Source organism: Phycodurus eques, chromosome 7 (assembly GCF_024500275.1).
Source record: "Phycodurus eques isolate BA_2022a chromosome 7, UOR_Pequ_1.1, whole genome shotgun sequence".
NCBI classification, from domain to species: Eukaryota; Metazoa; Chordata; class Actinopteri; order Syngnathiformes; family Syngnathidae; genus Phycodurus; species Phycodurus eques.
Window position 1 is genome coordinate 805,669 of NC_084531.1, and position 12,239 is coordinate 817,907.

Here is a 12,239-nt window from a genome sequence, read left to right on the forward strand (position 1 = left end):
TATAAAAATGTACCACGACACAGTAGTTGGGAGTCACCGACACGTATATGTCAGTTTGCACCAAAAATGGTAGTATTTCTCACTAATAAGCTGTTTTTTCTTTGTTTTTAAATGCTTTGAATCATGTAAAGCATATTGAGTTACCTTGTGTATGAAATGCGCTATATAAATAAATTTGCTTTGCTTTGCTCATACTACTAAAAAACTTGGTGTACAAAACAAGGTGGAGACATTGTGACTAAATCATTGTATCTTACCAGATCCTATGTATAATGTCCTATAGCACATGCTAACAGCCTTTCCTTTTCCTGCCAGTGGGTAGAAGACTGCTCGGGCCTGCAACTTCTTCTGATCTGCAAAAAAAATGAATTCAAGATTAAAACTTTGGAAGAATAGACATGCGTGAAATCAGACTGAATTGCAATGTTGATGTCTTACAGTCGGGTAGAGACTTAGGGCGTTTGGGAGCGTCGCTGGCATCTGTAGGAAGAGGGCTGGGGGCTTTACAAGGGAATAGCTGCTGGATCCTCTGCCATGCCAGTAACTTTACCATCTCTGTGTCAAGCTTTCCCAGCTCGATCCCTAACAAGATATGCATACAAGAACACAAATTTGACATTTCAACAGATAAGGCTTGTAGAATCCCCCAACTAAAATGACTCCACCTACCCCCATTATCATCAATGCAATCTTTCATGCAGAGATTAGTGATGGAGGAGAGCGAACTGGATAGCAATGCGTCCGTCAGTCCCAAACCAGCCTTCACATCTGCAAAGACCATTAGGATAGAAATAGTCAGACGTGACACTAAACCCATATAATGAACTCATTTTAGAAGTTGTGATTTTGAAAATGTTCATCACTTCCCAGCTTTAAAATTCAGGCCGGATACAGTGCAAACACTCCAAATATTATCCCTAGTCAAAACTAATCTGATTGGACTTAAAATAAGACTCATCACCTAAAAAATTTACTTGTTTTAAAATAATTTTCAGGTTATTTTTACTTGTAATAAGTAGGAAAAAATACCAGTGGAGTAATTTTTTTTTCTTACTCCACTGGCAATTTTCTAAAAATAAATCACTTTTGATGTGATGAGTCTTATTTAAGTGTAATCAGATTGTTTTGACAAGAAATAAGACAAATATACTTGGCAACATTTTGAGTTTTTAGTGGAGCCAAGCTCTCTCCCTCAAGACAGCTGAAATGACTTACTACCAGTATCCAGTGTTCATAACTGCACAGTACTCTTAAAAGGTCGATTTAATAACATTTTAACCTGAATTGACACATCTGTGAACCCATCAAAGAGTTGATATAGTGTATTGTCTCTATGTACTGTATACAGATTATAAAAGGAAACTCCCTAGTTTTCATGTTGAGCAGTCCATCTACCAGTCTGATTCTACACTTAGAAATTTCATAGGGCTTTTACAGTAACTTACTGAAATTACAGTAAACGACAATAACTTACTGACAACAGTGTCAAATCAATGTTTCTATTCATCGTGGTGCTGATGAGTTACACAAGGTAACAGCAGAAGTAGGCCAGGTAACGCTTACCTTAGCAAGCAGCAGAACTGACAAGGATGTCACTCGACTGCACACAACCCACAGTCAGGGTTTAATGGAAAAAAAAAAGTGCAACATACATGTAACGCGAGAGTTAAATAAACATGCAGTCAACGATCTATGGGTGACATAAAGACATGTGATCAATGCTATGTTAATCCTTAGTGTTCATGATAATTAAGGATTACCTCTTTAAGATCATCAAACATATGTAAATAGACATATAATAGGCTTTACACGATCAGGATTTTTGGGGCCGATCAGCGAGTTGAAAAAAAAAATTATAACCAATCACCGATCCGATCACAAGATGGAGGAATGTGTCTATTTAAATGACCTGTTCATTTACTTTATATACGTGTGTACTTAATTGCTCAAACAATTATATTTACAATAAATAATGTATCTTTGTTCATCTATTTATGCCTGTGAGGCATAGCGACAGACAGAACAAATGATAAATGGTCTTCTATTAGATGGCAGGAAGTACATATGGTAATAAATGTATCCACTTTTTGTGACATTTTTGTTTGTTGGTGTTCCGTGAGATTTTTCAATTGTAAAATATGTTCCTTGGCTCCATAAAGGTTGGAAATCACTGCTCTAGTCAGATCGTGTATTCTAATCAGTCAGGTCAAACCAACATTACATGACAGAAATAATGGGTGCGAATTTACGGTAATTAAATTACTTCACCCACACCAAAAATTTAGAGCATGATTCGACAGAACGGCGCCATGTTTACGTCCAACCGTTCATGGTACCGCTACCTTGCTAGGCTACATAACATTTTGTTGCCTGCTTGCGAGCCATATCGTATTCAAAGTACGGGAACATACCTCAAGCAAGCCTTAAACGAACGTCCTCTCCTGCCCTGAGCACCGGTGACCACCAACACACGTTTTTCCCCAATTTGTCCTTATAATACAAAGTCGGCGCATTCCACTCTTGTTGTCTTCGCCACGGTAATGTGTGTAAATCGGTCGCAATTGAGTTGGCAAGATAAAGCCCAATGATCGTAAAAAACGGGATGCGGTGGTATCGGAATACAAGATTTTGTAGTCTGAGGGCATTATGTGTTGTCTGTTCCACACCGCCTACAGGTGTTTTTTTTTTTTTTTTTTAAATAACTATTGGCCGTCAGATATTTCCAATAATATGTCAAAAGACGCGTGACAAGGCTAAAAATAAACTAGCTTTTGGATTAAAATATACTGTGCACGATGGCGACGCAGAGTAAATGTCTTTTGCAGAGCCAATCAATGACGTCATTGATTGGATCGGCGAATTATGACAAAGCCGATCAGCATAAAATGCTAAATAACGGCCGATACCGATCAGCCCAATAAAATCGGTGTAAAGTCTAATATATAACCCAAGTGAACTTAAAATACAGTTTTTAAATGGTGACTTAATTTACTAAGGAAGGGGGGGAGAACTACAAAGTTACCTGTTCCCATGTGAAAGTAATTACCCCCCTCTTGTTAAATCATGAATTAAGAGTGGCTAATGACAATTTTGGGTTAATTTGCACTGATCACACCCAAGCCCGATTACCTCCAGACCTGTTCAATCAACAAATCACTTAAAAAGAATCTGTCCCGATAAAATCAAGTCAGACAATAGATCTAAAAACGTTGCAACAAAATTACACGATCCAAAGAAATTTCAGAACAGTTGAGAAACAAAGTAATTGACATCTATCAGTCTGGATATGGTTACAAAAGCCATTTCTAAAGCTTTAGGATTCCAGCGAACCATAGGGGAAGCTATTATCCTCACATGGACTAAACACGGAACAGTGGTGAAAAGATCCCAGGAGTGGTCGGCCTACAAAGATTACCTCAAGAAAATAGCAATGACTCACGCAGGAGGACACAACGGAACTCATGACAACTAAAGAATGGCAGGCCTCCCTTGCCTCAGTTAAGGTCAGTGTTCATGACACAACAATAAGGAAGAGACATAGAAAATGGTATCCATGACGAAAAACGCTGCTGACCAAAAAAATAAAGGTTAGTCTTACTTTTGAAAAAAAACAACTGAATGAATCCAAAGACTTTTGGAAGAATATTTTATGGACTGAGGAGAGAAAGTTGAGCTTTTTGGAAGGTGTCTCTCTTTTTACAGAAACAACAACAGAAAACAGCATTACAGAAAACCACCACCAGTCATATGTGGTGCTAGTGTGATGGTGTTGGGCTGCTTTGCTCTTTCAGGACCTTGACAACTTGCTGTGATTGATGGAAGCATGAATTCTGCTCTAACAGAAAAATGGAGAAGGTTCACCCATCAGTTTGTGACCTCAGGCTGAAGCACACTTAGGTTCTGTAGCACGATAACGATCCAAAACACACGAGCAAGTCAACTTTTAAATGGCTTAAGAAATCATAATGAAGGTTTTGGATTGGCCTAGTCAAAGTCCAGAATTTAATCTGATTGAAATGCAGTAGTCTGACCTTAAAAAGACTGTTCATGCTTGAAAACCCTCCATTTTTGCTGAATTCAAACAATTCTGCAAGGAAGAGTGGGACAAAATAAAGCCGCCTCCAGAAGTATAGGTACGGCAAGGTCAACTCCTTTGTTTTTATTTTCGTTGATACTGAAGACATTTGGGTTTCAGATCAAAAGATGAATATGAGACAAAAGCTCAGAATTCCAGGTTTTATTTCATTTACATCAAGGTATGATCAACAACTCAGTAAAGCACTTTTTGTTTGAACCTGCCCACTTTTCATGTGAGCAAAAATATTGGAACATGTGACTGATGGGTGTTCCGAGTTGCTCAGGTGTTGCCTTTTAGATTGATTGCTTTTTTTGGCTCTAGGTTGCAACTGTGAAAACTGCATTTGCTCTGATGCAAACATGAAGACCAGAGAGCTGTCTATGGGAGAAAAGCAAACCATATTGAAGCTGAGAAAAGAGGGCAAATGGATCACAGCTATTGCACAAATATTGGGCATAGCCAATACAATAATCTGGAATATCCTGAAAAAGAAAAACTACTGGTGTACTGAGCAACAGACATGGAACAGTTCAGCCAAGGGTATCAACAGCAATTGAGAGAAACGTGAGAGCTGTGAAGAAACACCCAGAGACACCACTGCCAACATCCACATGGCAGGGGTGAAGGTATCACAATCCACTGTTCAAAGAAGACATTGAGAGAAGAAATATAGAGGCCATACCGCAAGATGCAAATCACTCATCAGCAAAAAGAATGGGATGGCCAGACGAGATTTTTCAAAGCAGGACAGCGATGAGCCACAAAGGTTTTGGAACAAAGTTTTATGGACTGATCAGAACAATATTAACCTTGACCAAAGTGATGGAAAGGCCAAAGTATGGAGAAAGAAAGGATCTGCTTATGATCCAAAACACACAAGCTCATCTGTGAAGAATGGTGAAGGTGGCTTACATGTCTGCTTCTGAAAGTGGCTCACTAGTCTTTACTGATGATGTAACTCGTGATGGTAGCAGCAGAATGACTTTTGAAGTCCAATAAACCATTTTGTCTGGCGATTTACAGAAAAATGCATCCAAACTAATTGGGAGAAACTTTATCATGCAAGCAAGACAATGACCCAAAAGACACTGCCAACACAATGAATGACTTCATCAGGGGGTAAAAGTGGAAGGTCTTAGACTGCAAGTCAATCACCGGACCTTAACCCAAAAGAGAATGCATTTTACCTCCCGAAGGGGAGACTGAAGGGGAAACCCCCCAGAAACAAACAAGAACTGAAAGAGTCAGCAGTAAAGGCCTGGAAAAACATTTCAAATGAAATTCAACAGTCTGGCGAAGTCAATGGGTCGCAGGCTTGATGCAGTTATTGCAAGTAAGGGTTATGCCTCCAAATATTAATTGTTATTCACTTTAAGTGAATTTAATAAGGTCTGTTCCGATACTTTTGCTCACTTAAAAAGTGGGTGGCTTCAAACAAAATATGCTCTGTCCTGAGTTGTTCAACACATCTAGATGTAAATACTGTGACATAAAAGGTGGAATTCTGAACTTTTGTCTCATATTCATCTATTGATCTGAAACCAAAATATCTTCGGTAAACAAAAAACAAAGGAATTGACCTTGCCGTTATAAAACTTTTGGAGGGGACTGTGTCTCCACAGAGATGTGAAAGAATCATTGTCATTTATAGAAAATGCTTGATTTCGCTTGATTTTCACATTTCCCTTGGCTTGAGTCCTTGTCGGGCCGCGGAGAGATGGGGGTCCGCCCCCCAATTGGGCCCCGCCTTCCTCTCCCCACTGTTGGCGCCCTCGTCCATCCTTGCTCATGACAGGCGCTTAACATGGGCTTGCTTTGGCAGGCTATGACCGTTTTTGGGTGGCAGCTGGCTCCTGCGCTGGTGGCTGTGCCCCCCTCGTTGGGTCCCCTGCTCGACGGGCTCGCTGCCTTGACCCCCCCCTCACCGGGTGTCTCAACATACACATAAATAATAACACGATTTGATTGTTGTAATGTTACTTGTGTTCTAATATCGAGACTGTCTCACTATTGTTCTGCTGTGGTTCTCACCCCTTGTCCCTTGTCCCTCTGTCTGTCCCCAAAAACTATTTTCTGTCCAGCTGCATTTTCAATAAAACATCAGAATAATTAAAAAATTAGCAGAGGGATTATTTCAAACTCCCCTGTTGCACAGCTAAACTGTTCCAGCACAAAAGCATACAGATCCACCATTTTGCAGGGCCATGCAGCTGAACAGGACAGGTTAAAAAAAAAATAATAATAATAATAATTAAAAAAAAGAAAACACTTGCTTTCAGTTGTTGCTGCTGTGGATGGCCCAACCAGTTATTAGGTTTAGGGGGCCATTACTTTTTCACACAGGGCCAGGTAACTGAATAGTTTTCCTTAATAAATGAAAATCATCATTTAAGAACAGCATTTTAAATTCACTTGGATTATATTTGTCTGACATTTACATTTGCTTGATGAGCTTAAAAGTGGGGAAACTATGCAACAATGTAAGAATTTGAGAAGAGGGCCAATACTTTTTCACGGCACTGTAGAAGATCATTTGTATGAGGCTTGCAAGGTTGCGGCACTCGCTCGCCATGTTTGTATCATTTTAATGATGACACACCTACTAAATGAGCGATTTAGCAGCACATTAAATTAGCGATTGTCGATTGAACATAATTTTGGGGTGCGAGCTGTGTTTCATAGCTGTTGTTCATGTGATATATTCTGCCTGGGTAATCGAACATATGATCACAATTGTGTGTTTTCTAATTTATTAAATAAAAGTAGGTAGGGCTGTGAATTAAAAAAAAAAGCAAGTTAAAAAAAAAAAAAAAAAAAAGTAATTCAGTGTTCAAATAAAGTGCTTATGAGTAGAAGCAAATAAAAATATCAATTATATTATATTATAAAAATGCATTATACATAGGCAGAAGGGTCTTCCAGAATTTTGAGGTCAACTTTAGGGGTGCGTATTATAGGTGTGCATTATACACGAGAAATTATGGTAGTTAAAACGGCAGCAATTTCTAATGTTATACCTTTAAAAAAGTCAAATAACGTGAACTTACAAATTCATTGCAACATGCTGCCATTATTTTTGTCTTGAGTTTGTTGTCACATTTCTGTCGGCCAATTACACATTACTCATGCACTCACTGTAGTAGTCTTGCCACGCTGCACTATTTGTACATCTGTTGTTGAGCAATACTGGCCACTCATGTGCCTGAGTAGCATCTGCACCATTTGCACAATCAACTGAGTAGTAAGTCTGGCGCGGCAGAGAAGTATGTTAGAATAATATAGGACATGTACGAGGGCCCTCCTTGGGCCGTCACCTTGTCGTGGTGGAGGGGTTTGTGTGTCCCAGTGATCCTAGGAGCTAAGTTGTCTGGGGCTTTATGCCCCTGGCAGGGTCACCCATGACAAACAGGTCCTAGGTGAGGGACCAGACAAAGCACGCTCAAAGACCCCTAATGATGACGACAACCAATGGACTTCGTTTTCCCTTGCCTGGACGCGGGTCACCAGGGCCCCCCACTGTAGCCAGGCCTGGTGGTGGGGCTCGAAGGCGAGCGCCTTGTGGCCGGGCCTGCACCCATGGGGCCCGGCCGGGCACAGCCCGAAAGGGTAACGTGGGTCCCCCTTCCCATGGGCTCACCACCTGTGGGAGGGGCCATAGGGGTCGGGTGCAGTGTGAGCTGGGCGGTGGCCGAAGGCGGGGACCTTGGCGATCCGATCCCCACTGACAGAAGCTGGCTCTAGGGACGTGGAATGTCACCTCTCTGGCAGGGAAGGAGCCCGAGCTGGTGTGTGAGGTCGAGAAGTTCCGACTAGATATAGTCGGACTCGCCTCCACACACAGCTTGGGCTCTGGTACCAGTCCTCTCGAGAGGGGTTGGACTCTCTTCCACTCTGGAGTTGCCCACAGTGAGAGGCGCCAAGCAGGTGTGGGTATACTTATTGCCTCTCGGCTCGGCACCTCTACGTTGGGGTTCACCCCGGTGGACGAGAGGGTAGCCTCCCTCCGCCTTCGGGTGGGGGGACGGGTCCTGACTGTTGTTTGTGCCTATGCACCAAACAGCTAAAGCTACTGCCCCCGCGACCCGACCCGGATAAGCGGTAGAAAATGGATGGATGGATGGATGGATGTACGAGGGCAGCAGAACAGCGGTGAGGTGTGCTGTAGGTGTGACAGACGAATTTAAGGTGGGACTGCATCAGGGATCAGCCCTGAGCCCCTTCCTTTTTGCAGTGGTGATGGATAGGCTGACAGATGAGGTTAGACTGGAATCCCCGTGGACCATGACGTTTGCAGATGACATTGTGATCTGCAGTGAAAGCAGAGAGCAGCTGGAGAAACAGTTAGACAGACAGAGGCATGCACTAGAAAGCAGAGGAATGAAGATTAGCCGAAGTAAGACAGAATATATGTGCATGAATGAGAGGGATGGTGGGGGAAGAGTGAGGCTACAGGGAAAAGAGATAGCAAGGGTGGAGGACTTTAAATACTTGGGGTCAACCGTCCAGAGCAATGGGGAGTGTGGTCAAGAAGTGAAGAAACGGGTCCAAGCAGATTGGAACGGGTGGAGGAAGGTGTGTTATGTGACAGAAGAGTCTCTGCTTGGATGAAGGGCAAAGTTTATAAAACAGTGGTGAGGCCAGCCATGATGTACGGATTAGAGACAGTGGCACTGAAGAGACAACAGGAAGCAGAGCTGGCGGAAATGAAGATGTTGAGGTTCGCTCTCGGAGTGACCAGATTGGATAAAATTAGAAATGAGCTCATCACAGGGACAGCCAAGGTTCGATGTTTTGGAGGCAAAGTTAGAGAGAGCAGACTTCGATGGTTTGGACACGTCCAGAGGAGAAATAGAGAATATATAGTATACGGACGTCACAGAGCTCAGCACACACTGCAGCCCGCATTTGGAGTCGCTGTTGAACTGTAAGCCATTTTACTCGCAGTGTGAGTTCGCATCATTCATTATCGCTGGCGCCTACATTCCGCCTCAAGCTAACACGAACACCGCACTGCTAATGCTCGCCAAACAAGTAAATGAAATTGAAAGAAAAAAAAAAAACACCAGACTCGCCACTCATTATTCTCGGGGACTTTAACAAAGCTAAACTCAACCACGAACTCCCTAAATACAAGCAGCACATCGACTGTCCTACCAGGGAAAATAATACTTTAGACCACTGCAACACCACGGTAAAAAACGCATACCGTGCTATACCTCGTGCAGCCCTGGGCTCGTCTGATCACTGCTTAATTCACTTCATACCGACGTACAGGCAAGAACTTAAATGTGCGAACCCTACAGTGAAAACAGTGAAAAAGTGGACCAATGATGCAAAGATGGAACTTCAAAGCTGTTTAGACTGCAACAGACTGGAGTGTCTTTGAAAATGCAGCTGGCAGCCTGGATGAATATACGGACACTGTCACATCCTATATCAGTTTCTGTGAAGATGCGTGTGGACCAACAAAGTCATTTCGCACATTCAACCAACAACAAGCTGTGGTTCATTGCCAAATTTAAGCAGCTTCGCCAAGCTAAGGAGGACGCATATCAAAGCGGGGACAGGGCCCTGTATAATCGCGCTAGAAACCAGCTGATTAAAGAAATTAACATTGCAAAGAGGAACTATGCAGCAAAGTTGGAAAAACAGTTTAGCGCTAACGACTCTAAATCAGTCTGGCATGCATTCCAATCGCTGACTAATTACAAGCGACGATCCCCCCAAGCTGAGAACAATAGCACACGAGCCAACGACTTGAATACCTTCGACTGCAGATTTGAAAAGGACACTTTCACAGCCCGCACCCACCCAGCCGCACCACCGACCACTATCACACCACCGACTTCTGCGTTAACCATCTTCAAACAACAAAGGATTAACAACGCGGCATGCCCAGACAATGTGTCCCCATCCTGCCTCAAAGTCTGCGCGGACCAGCTTGCTCCAGTCTTCACTCAGATCTTCAATACATCTCTGGAACTGTGCGAAGTACCATCATGTTTCAAACGCTCTACCATCATTCCAGTCCCCAGGAAACCTTCAATCTTGGGTCTAAATGACTACAGGCCTGTCTCCTTGACATCTGTGGTCATGAAGTCCTTTGAACGTCTCGTGCAGGACCAGCTCAAGAGTGTCACAGGTCCCCTGCTGGACCCCCTGCAGTTTGCCTACCAAGCCAACAGGTCTGCGGATGATGCAGTCAACATGGGACTGCACTTCATCCTAGAACACCTCAACAGTGCAGGGACCTACGCGAGGATACTGTTCGTGGACTTCACCTCAGCGTTCAACACCATCATCCCTGAACTCCTTTCATCCAAGCTTCTCCAGCTCAGCGTCTCACCTGCCATCTGCCAGTGGATTTACAGCTTCCTAATGGGCAGGACACAGCACGTGAGGCTGGGGGAGGCCACCTCATCCACACGCAGCATCAGCACTGGGGCGCCCCAAGCTTGTGTCCTCTTTCCGCTGCTCTTCTCACTCTACATGAACGACTGCACCGCAACGCACCCGGGTGTCAAATTCCTGAAATTTGCAGATGACACCACTGTCATCGTCCTCATCAAGGACTGTGACGAGTCTGCATATCGACAGGAAGTGGAGCAGCCGACACAACCTGGAGCTGAACATGCTCAAGACTGTAGAGATGATCGTGGACTTCGGGAGGCATCCTTTGCCACAGCTGCCCCTCAGGCTGTTCAGCTGCCTTGTGTCAACCGTCGAGACCTTCAAGTTCCTGGGTATTGCAGTCTCTCAGGACCTGAAGTGGGCAAACAACATCAACTCCGTCTTCAAAAAGGCCCAGCAGAGGATGTACTTCCTGCGGCTTCTGAGAAAGCACGGCCTGCCACAGGAGCTGCTGAGGCAGTTCTACACAGCGGTCATCGAATCAGTGCTGTGTTCTTCCATCACAGTCTGGTTTGGTGCTGCTACAAAAAAGGACAAACTCCGACTCCAACGGAGAATCAAAACTGCTGAAAGGATTGTCGGTACCTCACTACCCACCCTTGAGGACTTGCACGCAGCCAGAACTAAGACAAGAGCGTGCAAAACCCTCTCGGACCCTCCACATCCCGGTCACCAGCTCTTCTGGCTCCTTCCCTCAGGTAGGTGCTACCGATCAATGCAAACTAGAACTAGCAGACATTCCAACAGCTTCTTCAACGGCTTTTGAACTTTGCGTCCATAACAGTCTGGATGGTTCTTTTCCTCTCTGGCCCAGAGGACACGACGTATACAATTTCCAAAAACAATTTGAAAAGTGGACTCGTCGGACCACAGAACACTTTTCCACTTTGCATCAGTCCATCTTAGATGAGCTTGGGCCCAGAGAAGCCGGGAGAATTTCTGGGTATTGTTGATAAATGGCTTTTGCTTTGCATAGTAGAGTTTCAAGTTGCACTTACGGATGTCGCGCCGACATTGTATTTGCTGACATTGGTTTACTGAAGTGTTCCTGAGCCCATGTCGTGATATCCTTTACACATTGATGTTGGTTTTTAATGCAGTGCCGCTTGAGGGATCAAAGGTCACGGGCATTCAATGTTGGTTTTCGGCCTTTCCGCTTACATGCAGTGATTTCTCCAAATTCTCTGAACCTTTTCATGATATTATGGACCAGAGATGATTAAATCCCTAAATTCCTTGTAATTGTCCTTAAACTTGTTGACTATTTTCTCACGCACTTGTTCAGAAAGAGGTGAACCTCGCCCCATCTTTGCTTGTGAATGACTGAGTAATTCAGGGAAGCTCCTTTTATACTCAATCATGGCACCCACCTGTTTCCAATTAGCCTGTTCACCTGTGGGATGTTCCAAACAGGGCATTGCTCAACTTTCTCAGTCTTTTTTGCCACCTGTCCCAGCTCTTTTGGAACGTGTTACAGCCATAAAATTCCAAGATAATGATTATTTGCTAAAAACAATAAAGTTTATCAGTTTGAACATGAAATATCTTGTCTTTGTAGTGTATTCAATTAAATCTAGGTTTAACATGATTTGAAAATCTTTGTATTCTGTTTTTATTTTTGTTTAACACAACGTCCCAACTTCATTGGAATTGAGGTTGTATGTTTGGCTGTTTACAGTTTTTACACAAATATTTTTTCACTTTGTCATTATGGGATATTTTATGTAGATTTGTATTTTTTTAAGAAAAC

The 12,239-nt window shown here is 43.2% G+C and overlaps 1 protein-coding gene across 1 annotated transcript in view; it reads right to left on the reverse strand.

The window, feature by feature from the left end:
* Nucleotides 1–12,239, reverse strand: part of phf12b (PHD finger protein 12b) — a 40,524-nt gene that overhangs the window by 8,758 nt on the left and 19,527 nt on the right. The window contains exons 10-12 of the mRNA XM_061681719.1: nt 670–768; nt 439–582; nt 258–353 (exon numbers count right to left, since the gene is read on the reverse strand). Coding sequence (XP_061537703.1) covers nt 258–353; nt 439–582; nt 670–768 — 339 coding nt within the window. The remainder of the gene's footprint in view (nt 1–257; nt 354–438; nt 583–669; nt 769–12,239) is intronic.